This window comes from Vulpes lagopus, chromosome 10 (genome assembly GCF_018345385.1).
Source record: "Vulpes lagopus strain Blue_001 chromosome 10, ASM1834538v1, whole genome shotgun sequence".
Classification (NCBI taxonomy): Eukaryota; Metazoa; Chordata; class Mammalia; order Carnivora; family Canidae; genus Vulpes; species Vulpes lagopus.
In genome coordinates, this window is record NC_054833.1 from 70,258,042 (window position 1) to 70,274,199 (window position 16,158).

The 16,158-nt window shown below is 38.2% G+C and overlaps 1 protein-coding gene across 17 annotated transcripts in view; it reads right to left on the reverse strand.

Moving 5' to 3' along the window:
- The window catches only part of SGIP1 (SH3GL interacting endocytic adaptor 1), a 202,255-nt gene that overhangs the window by 90,867 nt on the left and 95,230 nt on the right, over positions 1–16,158 (reverse strand). For 8 of the 17 annotated variants that reach the window (XM_041771006.1, XM_041771019.1, XM_041771016.1 and 5 more), the window contains exons 5-8: positions 14,387–14,458; positions 10,737–10,793; positions 6,152–6,206; positions 5,246–5,421 (exon numbers count right to left, since the gene is read on the reverse strand). In XM_041771006.1, the coding sequence (XP_041626940.1) occupies positions 5,246–5,421; positions 6,152–6,206; positions 10,737–10,793; positions 14,387–14,458 (360 nt within the window). The remainder of the gene's footprint in view (positions 1–5,245; positions 5,422–6,151; positions 6,207–10,736; positions 10,794–14,386; positions 14,459–16,158) is intronic. The other 9 variants (XM_041771021.1, XM_041771020.1, XM_041771018.1 and 6 more) reach the window with 2 other exon arrangements.

Sequence of the window (16,158 nt, forward strand, 5' to 3'; positions counted from 1 at the left end):
TTAGCATTTGAATTTATGGATTCAGTAAAATAAGCCCCCTCCTCTATGTGGGTGGGCATTAAGCAATCTATTGAGTACCTGAATAGAACAAAAGGCAGAGGAAGAAGGAATTCACCCTCTTTTTCTGCCTGACACCTATATGAGCTGGAACATCTCATCTCATCTTCTTCTGCCCTGGGATCTGGACTGACACATTACTTCCTGTTCTCAGGCCCTTGGACTTAGAGTGAATTACACCACCAGCTTTCCTGGGTCTCCACTTGGCATATGACATATAGTGATACTCCTTACCCTCCATAATCATGTGAACCAATTTCTCATAACAAATTTCTTCACACACACACACACACACACACACACACACACACACACACCTGTTGGTTATGCTCCTCTGGAGAACCCTGACTAATACAGCTAATATTAAAGAGCCAAGAATTGCAACATACTAATTATGCATCAGGTACTGTGACTAGGATCTTCTGCATGCTTTGCTTTGTTCATAAGTCATTTACTAAATAACTATCTGAGTGCCTAATGTGGGCCATGCTCTGTGCTAAGCACAGGGTACAAAAAGTCAAAGAAGATTGACCTGCCAGAGACCTACAATAATCTGCACAAAAAGTCCATTAAGGACTATTATTAACCTCACTTTCCAGAAGAGGAAATAGAGGCTCAGAACAATGATGGAGCTTATCTAAGGTCACACAAGTAGAACACTGTAGACCACACAGCTGCCTCCTACAAACCCAAAATTCTAGAAAAAATTATGTAAATGGGCAGACACAAAGCACTTGGAAAAGAAGGTGATAACCTTAGGTGCCAGCACGAAGAAATACTTATGGCAAATTAAGCCCACCATTATCTCCAATAGTTTTTCTGCTCTGGCAGATTTAGGCAAAGCTGCAGACATCCTGGGTTTCTCAAATTCATTGTGTTCAATGAGCTTCTATCACCGGTTTGAATGAAATGGAAATACGTGACCAGGATGAGAGCACAGTTAGGTAAACTTTGGGGTAGACCCCAAAGGTACCATGCAGATTTCTCTTCCAAAGATTTCTTGTACCAGCTGCGAGGTGTGCTATTCACACAGCACCTCAGGATCTGCTTCCGCTGCCCAGAGCCACTTGCTCTAAGGCCAATCCTCTTCTTAGCTTGCCCATATCAGAGCAGTGACTGATGTGGCAGGAAAAAGGTTATTCATCTCCGTCAAACTCAGGACAATTCTGAAGGGGCATCCTAGCTCTAGAGTTCCCTGTATGGTCAGCTCAGGCTGTTGCTGAGCATGAGAACTGCTTAACTTCTCCTTCTGCCCACCCTACCCCACACGAGGTAAGCCCAAGGTCACTCCTTAATAAATATCCTGTACTATAAACCTGGAGGTAGAAACGGAGGCGTTTTGTTCTTTGTTAATCTTCTAAACAGCACAGCTACAATCAAGGACAAAAGTTGCACAGAGATAGCATTTGGTTTTAATAATTTCTTTCAACAATGAAACAGCCTGCCTCAAAAAGCAGGGCACTTTGCAAGACAGAGGAAGCACTGTTACTATTGGAAGGGTCAGTATCATCCAAACAGGTTGTATTTTAATGAAATTTGTTTCTGTTCATCTGCTGCTGGCTAGTATATTTAGAATTTAGTGATTAGAAATTTTTAAAAGGAAACCTCCTGGGTTCAATAGGTTTTGCGAATAGTTTGCAGGTAAATGGGGGAAAAAAACATTTCCTAAGGAACTTCCAGAAGGAATCTGAGATTAGCTAAGACCCAGTGGCGGAAACTGTCAATGCCCACCACAATTCATTCACTCCTTTGTCTTTTTATAACAGAACCCTGAATTTTAGCTGGTTACATGTCAATCCAGCCAAATGTAAACAGCCAATACCTATTTACATTTTCCCAGACTCCCTTTTAGCTAATGTGTCCATGACTCAATTATGGCTCATGGTAGTGATGTTTGCAAACTCCTAGTGAAATTTTTAAAGAAAACCACTTGCCTTTTATTTTCTCTTTCCTCCATCCTAAGGCTGGAACACGGAGGTTATTGATGGTGGTAAGAGAGGCACAGTCTCAGAAAGGTAGAGCAATAATAGAGAAAGTTTCTGGGTTCTTGAATAAAGCCTAGAGTAAGGCTCTATTACCCATCTGGAGTGCTTGCCAGTCTTGACTTTTACATGCGAGAAAAGAAAACCCCACTTGTTTTGTTAAAGTCATCACTATTTTGGTCTCTGTTAAAGCAGCTCTTCCAATGTTCTAATTTGTACAGATACCAAATCAACAACTCAAACCTGAGTGCTATTCATTTCTTGCCCAATCAGCACAGTATCTTTTCAGGAGACTACAACATGAAAAGAATAGAAATTAACATCCTTTCCTGTGAGTTAACCCTTGCATTATCCCCTCTTCTTTTGTAGTCCTCTATCTTGTTCCAGCCCATATTATACTTCTGTAAGAAATCAAGGGCCAAGGCAAGTTCTGGACTGAAATTACATTCATTTGTCTATACAGTAGGACTTTTGCCAACTATCAAAACCCTGATTTTCTTTGCTGCTTATGTTTTATTTCTGGGAGGAGTAATTTTCAGATAGGTTTATATTATATATACACATAGCTATCTCTATATGATACAGCATGCATGCATGCATCCATCCATTCACTCATTTCATTCATTATTGGGTAATTTGGCCATGTAGTGTGTATAGGGAGCCATTCAAATAAAATAAGAACCTGTTTATGATAAGAGATATAAAATGGGTTATAATTCATTGATACATATTCACAGATGGATGAACAGAACAAGTGAAACACAACCTAATCTTTAAATTCCTTAAAACAAATAGAGATTAGAAATCCAGCATAAGCCATTGTTATGAATAGTTTACCATTTGAAGTTTCCTCTATTTCTATTAGTACGATGATTGACGCTTTTGTAGCATAAGAATCATAGCCTACATGAAATATACTGATATATTATTAGCTAGTATAGACTCTATTTCTCTTTTTTGCACCGGAACTCAGTGTAGACATATAAATGTCTGATTGTCTGACTGGAAACATCTAAAGTTGCACAAAGGATTTGCCATTTTTATCATGACACTAACTGGATTTCAGATGTTTTTTTTCTACTTATCTGGTTCTGGAGATAACATACTATTCATGTCATTTGTGAAATGTAGGTACACATGGGTTATCTAGAAGAGAGTAAGGATCCTAAAACCAAGAATATGTTCTCCATTACAATCTCTCTTTTTACTTATGTATATCCAGAAACACTACCTTTCCCTAAAGTAGCAATAACAGCCCATTCCCCCATACTAAATATCAAACATCATAAATGTTTGGGAATCATACTAATGGCAGAGCCAGGTTCTCACATTAGATGGAGCAGGCTGGGGATGCAGGGGTGGTGGTGGTAAGTGGATCCGAGGGTCCCTTGGTTTGTGGTGTTGTTGGTGTGAAGAAATAGCCTAACTCTGTAGCTGATTTCCCTGGGTGTCCCCACTACTCTTCACATTGCTTTCCCTAAATCTTTTCATCAGTCTTAACCACATCATATCAAGATATTACCTTGAAAATAGGCGTTGAGAAGAGTTCAGAGTAAACCACCACTCTTCTTGCTGCACCTTCAGCAACATATCTGGTTGGAGGAATATCTGCCGGGTGACTTGGGCATACATATTGTTTGTGATACAGGGGATTTCTTCCTTCCTAGATGCAACTAGCTCTCAGTAAATATATACTGTGTATCTGAAACTGTTCCAGTAAATTTTCTTTCACGTAAATTTGTTCATTTAATCCCATGATCTTATCTTCTGACACATACTCCCAGGTAGCTTCCAAATGCCCACTAAGTGTATTAGACCCTATAGAAAAGTGAATATAAATGGATTTCAGGCATTTAGATAAAATTTTATAATCAATTTTAAAAACAAATTCAGCGAGTGAAAAATGATTTGAAAGATGTCAACTTGAAAAGTGAAAATGTATGCATTGAAATTGCCCCTCTTACTTGAAATAACTAGTATTACAGACCAACGTATGAGTTTAAAATTTGTACTTCCAAAAAAAATAAATAAAATAAAATTTGTACTTCTATTGCAGAATGGACAGAAAATGAATAGATTTCATGTCTCTTTTCTCAGGGAGACATCTTGAAATACCAAGTGAGTTAAAAATTATCTGAAATATCATTTCTGGTGGTTGATTACTATTAACAATCATTTTATTCATCACCAACAGTAGTGATAAAGGCCATTATAAGCACTAAGTTCCAAAGAAGGCATCAGTATAGATTTTATTCATCCCAGGTAGGTAAATATTTATTCTCAAAGGATAGATGATTGTAACTTCTTTAGAAAGTTTAGTTGAGATATTTTTAAAAAGCATCTCAAAAATGGTTCAGCATTTATTAACCACCTCTTTAAGGGGCTGCTGTAAGAAGATCACATCTTTCTGAAGAATATGCCAAGAACATATTAGCTGCTAGTTTGAGAACCTTCATCTACTCTTTACAGCTATCTTTAGAAGACAGTTGTAGCATTTATCAACCACCACCAAGAAAATAGCGTATGTGTTGGAACTTAGAAATCAGCAACTACAGAAATCTGGCAGATGGGAATGGGGTGGGGATGAAGAGCAAATTGTAGAGAAATACCAATTTGAATAATATAAATAAGGCTACCTAAACCTTAGGTGCCTAAAAAATGAGAGCACTTAAAACAATTTGCTAATAAAATATGAGGATTATGAGTTAATATCTTTTTAGACTATGATCTATATTAGGTTAATATTTCTTTTGGGAGCATAGCAATGAAAAGGTTGGTTTCTTGTTTGTTTGTTTTTAAGAAAATAATTTCTTTGTTTCTAGGTGTTACATCATAAAAAAGGACACTATGTTTTTAAATTATCATCTTTAGGAAACATGTAAACTTCATATTGGTTTTAATTGTCCCAGAAGTAACTCTGGATAATCTTTTTGTTATTTTTTCCTTCTTTTTCAAATGCTTGCAGGAGAGTAAGTCAAAAAGAAATGTGGTCCCATACATTTTTACCATTTTGAAAAGTACAAGTATTACAGTATAAAATGAGGATAGCTTTCTAAAATAGAACGAGCTGTTTAAGGTTGACAAAGTTCACAAAACGGTGACCATATGCAGCCTCCAGCTTAAGGAGTTTCTGATCTATTTAACATGTATGGGCAGAACACAGCTGTCTGTCCAGACTCATCAAAGATCTACATAAAACCACTCACCACCGGTGATGGGGAAAGTGCAATGTTGCCTATGGACGCCTTCAGCTCGTCTACGGTTGCAGCATTCTTAAGAATGTCTTTAGATTGCAATGGCTTAATCTTGATGTTAAATTTCTTGTGTGATTCTTCTTCCTCTTCCGATTCGCTTGAAGAATAAAAGTGCTTTCCTTTGGTAGGTAGAACACAGTTAAAGATACATAACTTAAAGATACTCTTTTCCTTAATGGGAAGCAATGAGTATAACTCAAGAGTGATTGCAAATAGAGGCAGCAAAAGTACCCTTAGATGGCAGAAAACCAAAGCAAAATACACAGATGACTAAAGAGCAAATCAGGAAAGGGTTTGAATTTATTCACCTTTTCTTGGAACACGATTAAGGATAGTGAATTTCCAGGAGGAATAGTTCAATGTCCTACATTTTTGCTTCGAGTGACCATTTGTGATGTCCCAGTAGCACAAACACTGACAGGCCCACATGAGCTTCCCTGTCTACCAAAAGAGGAAAGCCACTCTCTGGATGATTCGTGAGGAGTTTTCCATCCTTCAGAGATGCTTGCCCAAGGATGGTTTGTGGAGAGGGCACAGGTGAGAGCTCTTTTCCAGTCACGAAAAGTGACATGGTCATGTCAGGTATTAACAGACAACCCCAGTACCCGCAATTTACACAATTGTTTCTCAGTACATTTTTCTCTTTCTCCTCTCTCTCTCTTTTTTTAATAAATAGATCAAGGCAAAATGCCTGCTTGTTAGTGATGAGGCTGTTCCCTGCTGTTTATTCATTTCTAGTATTAGGAACAACGGGACTTGGGAAGCTTGGGTTATTTCAACATCTTTTCAAAATCTGAGTTTATCATTCAGTTTCTTAGAGAAAATAAAGATTAAAATTAAAAAACAAAGAAAGGATATAGCCGGGTTCCTCAGGTCTGATGCTGTAGCCTTCTTCATCTAGCTCAGGGGAGTTCTACAAAATATAAGAGTAGATTAAGCATTTATTATTCTGACAATAATCAAGGAATTGTTCATTTTTTCCTAGAGACTTCTATTTCAAGATACAGATATGACTCTTATTTTAGAAGGTGAGGATTTTAACCTTTGGAAGTGAATGCTGAGCAATATATGTGTAGATATTTACTGAAGGATACTTGGAGAGTCTTCCTATCAGAAAAATAATCTAGGAATCCACTGTCAATGAAAGAAAACATTCAAAGAGCATTTATAAAGGTTTTATTGTAAGCCAAGGACTATACTAAGCAACATAGAGGAAGACAAAAGGCAAATTATTTTTCCTCTGGAAAATGGCAAAGTATTTTGATAGGCAAAACAGGTTAAGAAGTAAAATATAGGGCTACTTGGGTGGCTCAGTGATTGAGCATCTGCCTTTGGCTCAAGTCATGATCCCGGGGTCCTGGGATCGAGTCCTGCATCAGGCTCCCCACGGGAAGCCTGCTTCTATTTCTGCATATGTCTCTGCTTCTCTTTCTGTGTCCCTCATGAATAGATAAATAAAATCTTTTTTTAAAAAAAGAAGTGAAATATAAAACACCAATCATCAGTGATAGGAGTTTGAAGGAAGAGGAAATTAGTGAAACTTGAAAGAATCCAAGGGGTCTGCATGTGCCTTTCAGGACAGATGGAGAGGGCAGAGGGGAGTTGGTAGTAAGGAAGAGACTGTAAGAATGGACAGCATGGTTCAGATGGGGAAGGGAGAGGCAACAAAGAAGACAACTGGCTAGAAAGGAAGCCGCAAAGGGGGAGAACATTGGAATTGAGACCACAGATGGCCAACATGCTGGAGGAAGAATTCAAACCTAATGTAGCTACTGCTGCTTCTCAGGGTAGAAAGCAGCTTCCAAAGGTGTTTTGGAAGTATGCTTCAGGACAGACTGTGGGCAGAAGAAACTGGAGAAAGGAAATCTTATTCAAAATACTTGTATCAATTCAAAGAAGATGTGCTAAGAATATGAACCATGTTGGTGGTGGTGGGAAGTGATGAAAATCAAAGAATTTCATAAGGATAAGTGCTTAGTTCTTTGTAACATCTGTCATAGGAAAAAAAGGAGAGGGAAGGGTCAAAAAAGACTCCAAGATTTCTACTCTCAGTTTGTGGGACACTGCTGGTATTCCCTAATTAGCTAATTATAACAGCACACAACTAACATTTTTAAAAAGGAGGAAAGATACAGGAGAGTTTGCATAATTGGAATTAGTATTATCATCTTTAAGTTCCTATTATATGGTAAGTACTATAACCTACGCTTTATTGCATGGAACCTTCATGACAATCCCACGTGGAAAGAATTATTTGCTAGGGAGAAAAATAAGAAAAATGAGATGCCATTTCCCAAGGACACACACACAGCAAATGGTAGACCTGTGTGCTGTGACTCCAGACATTTGAGACTTATACCCTGTGCCCTAGAAGGGATACAGGTGAATCCATTCAAAGGTGGCCCTTTTAAAGGGGAGATTATAGGCCTTGGAAGTGAGAAAGGACAGAACCGGAGAGAGAGATGTTGGAGTCCCCAAAGTGATAAAAGTGCTATGACTATGGAGAGAAAGAAGGCCTGAATGCTATGGAAAAGCCATCATTTCCTAAGCATTTATTGTCTACCTCTTGTTCTTTAGTATTCAAGTTTACTTTTTTAAAAATACAAGTGTATTGAGGTCACTTCCCTGCTAAAAACTTGTCCCTGGCCTCTTACTGCACTTCTAATGAAAGCCCAGGAATGCCTGGGTAGCTCATTGGTTGAGCGTCTGCCTTTGGCTCAGGTCGTGATCCTGGGGTCCTGGGATTGAGTCTCATATCAGGCTCCCTCTGCCTCTGTCTCTCTCTCTGCGTCTATCATGAATAAATAATTAAAATCTCAAAAAAAAAAAAAAAAGGAAAAAGAAAGGAAGTCCAATGCCTCTGTGCAGCCCAGGGCCCTCGTGACCTGGCTCAGGTCTGAGCTTCCCTTCCCTGAAGCCTCTCAGCTACACGGCCTTCTTTCCATTGTTGACTTATACTGTCTGAATACACAAGCTCTTTCCCATTTCAGCGTCCTTATAAATGACATTCTCTCTGCCTGGAATTGTCTCCCCTCAAATGTTCAGCCAGTTAATCCCTACTATACTTAAGGGCTCTGCTTAAGGTCACATCTTCTCTGGGGTCTCCTGTACTCTCACCTCTCCCTGCCAAAAGCAAGATGACATAATCTTTTTTTTTTTTTAATTTTTATTTATTTATGATAGTCACAGAGAGAGAGAGAGAGAGAGGCAGAGACACAGGCAGAGGGAGAAGCAGGCTCCATGCACCGGGAGCCTGATGTGGGATTCGATCCCGGGTCTCCAGGATCGCGCCCTGGGCCAAAGGCAGGCACCAAACCGCTGCGCCACCCAGGGATCCCCAAGATGACATAATCTTTTAAGAATAAAACCTTTCTTATGACTTAAAGAAGGTAGTGTCTAGTGTAGAATTGCAACAGCAATTCCTACATGATCTAATTAGTTTTCAAGACTAAATAAATATGAGGAAAATTATACTTCATTTAAGCATTCACATGTTGACCAAGGATAGCACTAGAGTGTAGGGTTTAGATGGAGTAGTATGTGATTTGATAAGTGATTTGGTATTTTTACTGTCATACTTCTTGTTTGCTTAGAGTATGCCATTTTTTTGTGTGTATTAAAGAATCTTACAAAATACAAAAGTCCTTACAAAGTCCTTCTAGGTAATGAAGGACTAACTAACTCTGGGAAAACAAATCACACTTTCTTAATATTTAGTAGTTCCCCTTACTTGTGAACAATTTGGATTTAGGGTAATGTATTTGTGAAAAATTTGGATTTAGTGTAACATAGGGGTTGGGATAGATTTTAGGGAGCTGAACTGCTAAAAATACCTAAAAGATCCCGATCCTGGGAAACAGATAGAGAGGACCAGGTGATGAGGTTGGCAGACTGACCTGTTTTAGACTGAAGGAATGGGAAGCATCAAGAATTTAACCTCGCTGAGGTTCAGTTTTCTTTTATGTGAAATGCAAATAATGTGTTTGCTTTTTAGGGTGGTAAGGACCCATAGCATTTGATATTATGACTGACAGAGTCAATAAATGGTGGTATTATTTATTGTAAAAATAAAATATTGGGGCTCCTGAGTGGCTCAGTTGGTTAAGTGGCTGCCTTTGCCTCAGGTCATGATTCCAAGGTTTTGGGATCAAGCCCTTCCTCAGGATCCCTGCTCAGCAGAGAGTCTGCTTCTCCCTCTACTCTTCCTGCTTGTGCACTGTCTCTTCTGTTAAATAAGTAAATAAAATAAAGTAAAAATAAAATTATTGTTAAGAAATATGGAAAAGCTTTAATATCAAGATTAACTTTTATAATAGCGGAGGCTGGGTCAAGATATTCATCTAATGGATATACATGCAAAAGCTTTTTGTAGGGATTGTGAATTTGGGCACCTGCTATACAATAGAAATGATCTTTGATATGAATATGATCTACATGTTTTACATAATTGGAAATCCAAGAATGATTGTGCCTATCCTATTGTGGTTGGCAAAGTAGGTGTTGATGATGTGAATCCATTTCCAGGGGAATCCGGTGGAGAATTTAGGTCTCAGCTGAGAGTATGCTCACTCCTTGAAAACAACGAATGATTGTCACTTGACCTGGGAATAGTCTATACCATGAAGTTCTAATAATTGTTTTGTGCTATGGTTTGGATGTTTGTGTTCCTGCCAAATTCATATGTTGAAACCTTAACCCCAAAGTGATGGTGTTAGGAAGTAGGGCCTTTGGGAGGTAGGGCATAAGAGAGGAGCCATCATAGTTGGGCTGAGTGCCCTTACAAAAACTTCCCAGTGAGGTTGCAGCTAGAAGGTGCATCCACAAACCAGAATGTGGGCCCACAACCAGTCACACCAAACACCAAATCTGCTGGCACCATAACAACAGACTTCTCAGCCTACACAACTGTTAGAAATAAATTTTTGTTATTTATAAGCCACTAAGTTATGGTATTTTTGTTATAGCAGAAAGAATGGACTAAGACACTATGAAACCAAGCCCCAGAGGTTAACTGACTTGACTTGATTCTCAAAGATGCTTAGAAAAAGACCAGGACTGTAAAATCTGGAGCTAATATTTTAAAAAGCATATTTCTGGAACACATATCACAGGCTAGGCAGGTACTGATATAATCTGCAAATCATTAGCTCATTGAACCCTCTCAGTGTTATAAAGTAACTACTGACTTCATTCCTGCTGGTTAGCAAACAACTATCCCAAAGCCAGACACAGCTGATATATGGAAGGGCTGGGTCTTGAATCCAGTGTTAGAGACTCTAGTGCCCTTAACCTCTATATCACCCTAAGCATGCCAGGCACTGCCTAATGGAATGGAATGGAGAATGGTCACTTATTTCTTTGCCTTTTATAAACATAAGGATGCCTCAACTCATTTTCAAATTGTGAAACACTTAATAAAGAAAAACAATCTTCTGATACTCACGTATCTTTCCCAATCAATTTCCGCATAAAATCCATTTGGTGCCCCATTGCTTTTCTTCTGCAATAAATTTGAAAATAAATTTAGAATAGAAACATTTGAATTAAAAAAAAGGAACAAAGAACACTTAACTCTTATCTCTATTTAGCAAGAGCTATCAAAATCCAGCACTGGAAAGACAAATTAGAGCAGCCTATTAAGCAACCACAATGGTGTAACTGAATGGTAAATTGAGCTGCTGTGACACTGCATAAAAGAGCTTACATACTTATTTCACAAAAGACTGTAGGATACCTAAGCATAGGGATGGTAACAGCTAGCTGTTCAAATTTTATTCAGTTACTGAAAAATTAGAAGTATCTACATTATAATTTAATCCTCCATACCTTAAGGGGATATAATCATTGACTTTCATGTTGCTCTTATATACAATTAGTTCCAACATGTCTAAAGAGTATTCATGTCATTAACTAACCTTCCTTTAGCTTTTCTAACACTGACTCAACTTTTCCCTAACCACCTCCTTGATAGAATGTAAAGGAAATCAATCTGAATTAATTCAGCTCCTAGGTATTAAAAATAGTGTTGGTATTCTTTTCAAGTATAGGATTCAAGGATTGACTGTGGATTTCTGTCATCTGTGTGTTCTATGACTCCATGAGCATACATCATTGAAAGATGACTAGATATCAGCGTTACTCTCTCTGGATTCTATTCAAGTTCTATTTTAACAACTAGAACAATCACGATAATGGCCACAAGCACTTGAGCAAGGATGTGGCAACACACAAATAGAGATTTCTAGGATTTCCTACTTTTTTGTGAGCAAAGGACAAAAACACAAATCAGGTTGGTAATGGAGAGTCCATTTAACAACATTCCTATATTTAGCACATACAGCAATGGTATGTCACCAAGCACTAGCAGATCTCAGAACAGCACATATCAAAAATGGTGAAGCATGAAGGGTGAGGACAGGACTTAAAATTTTACAATCACAGGTAAAGTCCACTGGAACTACAATGTGAACAGCCAACACCAAATTAGGTATTAGACAAATAGGTAGGAGAAGTAAGCTTTTCATGTATGTGTAGCACTAGAAAAGCAAATTAGAGGCAACCTAGTAACCATGGTCATTGGCTAAGACTTATTGGATGTTGGCCTAGGCATTCTAAGAACTAGCAGTTCAGTTAGGGTGAAGAGTGGGGGAGGCATGGATATTGCGTCCACGTCCTCTCTCTCCTTATCCACCAGCACTGCGCTAGTGTACAAATACAAGAACTCAGACATGCCTCCAGCATCCAGCAACATAGGCTCTGTAACCCTCTTCCATTTTGTTTCGCTCCTGACAAAGATCATATACTTTGTCAGACTACAACATTTTAACCTTCTCACAGAATTGCCTTTATTGAATTAGTGTTTTGATGATATTCTCCCTAATTTGAACAAAGGGCATTTTTAAAACCTGCCAAGTCAACCTTGTACCTCTAAAAGCTACAGAGTTAAGGACATGGTCCATTACATAATGGGCTATCCAATAATAAAAAATCTCTCCCATGGAGAATGGGCATGGTTCCTATCTTCTTTTTGTCATATTTGCTCTCTTGCTTTCTTTTTTAATTCCTACTTTACCAATTGGTTACCATATGACTTCTTTGCAAAGTTCTTCAAAGCTTTCTTAACAAGTATATTTATAAATTCAATATACAAATTTAATTTATGATAATGGGAAATCAAACTAACAAAGTTGATTCCAAAGAACTAAACTCACAAATTTTGTGATCACTATAGTACTACTATTAATATACTAAACATTTTTTCAATACAAAGGATAGTTATCTAAAAACCAAACAGATTAGGTAAATTACTGAGATCAAAATTCTAGTTTGCTTCCATAATAGTCTCATCTCCATAACCAAAGCCCTTTACAACCAAGATAGTTTATATGTTCAGCTAAATAAATAAATAAACATGTGTGTGTGTATCGTTCCTGAGAATACATATTCAACATTATGAATAAAAGTTACTGAATTTTCTAGATCTGGGCTGAGTGAAAAATTCCCAGTTTCCATGGAAACTAATATAGAAGATTGAGATGAAGAGAAAGCAAAATCTAAAAAAAGAAATTTCCTTTTAAACTAGAAACATTTTTAACAGAAATACCAGACACAAACAACAAATCATAAACAATACATTTTTGGGCAGATAGTCAGCATACAAGCACACCACACAAATACACACACACATATACGGCTTTACCAGAGGAACTGACAATTTGGCCTCATTTGTGCTAGCAGATAATATAGATATATTTCGTTTCACAAGTGGAAATTGTCAAGTTAAAGCTTGGCTAGAGCCTGGCTGAAATTCTTCTAGTTAAACCCCAAGAAAAAAAGCAATTCTCCTGGTTAAACCACTGATGCAAGGTATAGCTCATAGCAATAATAGGCAAGGTGATGGCTCTTTCAATTTTCAATTGGAAACATTGAGGAAGCAAGAAGCAATATGAATAGGAAAATATCAATTAAAGACTAGGCTTCATTGTAAAAACAATATTGGATATTCACTAATACATGAACACTGATTTTTTTCTCTTGGAGTTGAAGTTACATATTCTTTTTTCTTTTCTGTATTTTCTAAAATTCTACATTAGCATAAGTAACTTTTCTAATTTGACTATATGACTTATTTAAAGATAATTGAGGCTCGATCAACGTTAGTCATGCTAAAATAGGTATTTTACTTTGGTCAGGCTTATGATCTGATTTCAGATAATGTGATGGGCTAAATCAATATATGTAGTAACAACAGTGTTCAATTATACATTCATCAAAGTTCTCAATTTCCACTGTGAATGCTCCTCTTTTCCAAGGTCAGCTCATGGCCACATAGTGTTCCTTGGACATGAAATATTAAAGATACATGATATACTACATAAATATTATCTTTTTGCCACTGAGGCAAGACTTGACTCACTTTGTAAATAATCCTATGGAACAACACTGTTCAATAGAACTGTCTGTGAATGTGAACATATTCTGTATGTGCACTTTCCAATATGATAGACACCAGCCACAAGTAGCTTCATATGAAGTACTTGAAATGCAGCAGGTGCAACTGAGGAACTGAATTTTGAATAGGCATATGTGGTTACCACATTGGAAAACACAGCCATAGTTGCTGATAATCTGGGCCTGGGTCAGCATCCTTGACTCACCAACCTTTGGTCAATACATTGGTTCCCACAAGCCAAGGTCCTGTCAAATTCTTGATGTTACTGAGATAGTGCTTATCCTCATAAATGACTACTCATTTTGTATGGTGATGTTTATATTATAGCCAAAGCTATAGATAACAGATTATTTTAAAAATTTGGATCTCTGTCCTTTGTCTAAGACAAAGGAAACACATATCTTTTTATACCAGATCACTCGTTGGTAGTATTTTCAAATGTCAATAAGGTCTATATGGCTGATTTAAAAATTGGTCCTGGATATTCAAGAGTAAAATTTGGAAATACCTAGGAAAACCTTCTCAAATTGATTAAATAAATGCTACTGGTTTTTTTTTTTTTTTTTCAAATTTCAAATTGGGATTTTACTCACTGTTTCTACCACCCCTTGCAAATTTTAAACTAAAATCTGTTTCCTTACCGAAACTTTTTTTCCTCCTTCACGAGCACACTCTGCTTTGTTATTGTAGGGTGGTTCATGTGGGCTGGGCTGCTGGAATTGATTGTTTTCATGTAGAAAAAAGTTGTTAAAGGATCTGTTTGTTCTTCAAGACACATATAAAGAATCACATGGAGTCAGCAAACATACCATAGAAGAAACAATTTCTAGACCAAATCGGAGGGCCTACCAATCTTGGCAGGGTTCCTTAAGCAAAGATGGACTTTGGGGCCCATAATGAGGCTCTATTCAGCAGGCCAGTTTGGCTAGGCCAGGAGAAGAAGGAAGAAGAAGGAAGATGCATCCCAGGCACTAGATTTTATGTGGAATTAGTCCTTATTCAGCCAGCACTCAATTTACAGGTAGAGAACAGACACCAGGACACAGCTAAGAGACTAAATAAAAATGCTTACACTTCCAATAGAAGTCTGAAAAATCTAGCTCTACCATATTTTCCTTTTATCAAAGCCTTCCTGGGGGTTGGCAAATACATACAGCATGAACAGCTGACAGCTCCAAATCTGGGCCTTTTTCCTGTGCACGTGTTCAGGAGGAGCAGAGATCTCTCACAGCAATGGCTGGGACTCCCTGAGCCCCCCAGGCTGTGTGGATGGAAATCTGAAAACATGTGAGTGTATCCTGTGCAAATTAGAGTTTGTCTCTGAGTTAGAATGCATTGTCACACGCAGCTGCCTGAAGTCTCAGATGTCATGACAGAGAGCTCTGCTGGGGAAACATTCACCAGTGGGGATCAAGACAAGCCCACCTTTGTACATGCAGCCCTGCCATGAAGCCTCTGTAGACTAACCTTCAAAAGCATTGTCACCAGAGATAGGCTTCCTTCAGTTTTGAGGAACAAATTAAATAAGCATCAGGAGATCAAACTTATTGCACAGCCATTTATAAGCATTAAGTGTGTGCACCACCACCTGTAGTTTGCAAATCACATTAGTGAAACCATACGTTTCAACCTCAGATACTTTTCAAAAGACAATGATTTGGAAGCTAAATCAGCCAGGTAAAAAGAGGTAAAAGAAAGTCTGTCTGGATTCACAGAGGATATTTAAGAAATCAGTCTGAGTTTGAAAGAAAATCAGATTGAGATCTCTGAGGACTGAATGCAAACAGGAACTTGCTCTCCTGGGCTGGAGCGCTATCATATCATAGCAGTGATACGATAAGGAAGTTCTCAAAATTTGGTGACCTAGGAGTATTTGGGGGAGTTTTTCCAAATGGTAAAACTAACAGCTGGTTAATAATTTCCAGTTACCTAGGAATCTGTTCACCCTGCTTCTGAGAACATTGCATTTATTTTGAATGTAGCCTTTTTTTTCCAAACAGGTCTGCTTTATTTCCTGAGAAATCAAAATTGAATGATTCCTCTTTCCTAAAATCGTGACCAGTGGTATTTACGGCATTTCCAATTAGGGAACGAGAAGGGTACAATGGTTGATAGATAACTTTATATGACTTGGAATGGTGGCAGAGAAAGAGAACTCAGGGAACTCGGGTAGGAAGCCCCGACTTCAGGTGCACAAGTCCCCAGAATCCCGGCCGCGTACTCATAACCGCCCGCTGCCTGCCAGGGCTGGACCTACATGCCAGAGCTGCGTGTTCCACCAGGGAATTAAACTGATGGCCCTAGAAGAGCAGAGAACACTGAGGTAGCAATGGGGCCTCAGAGACAATGGAGGGCTAGGGGATGAGGAGGTGTGGGGGGGGGCACAAGGGGGAAGGGGTTCAGAGAAAAATAG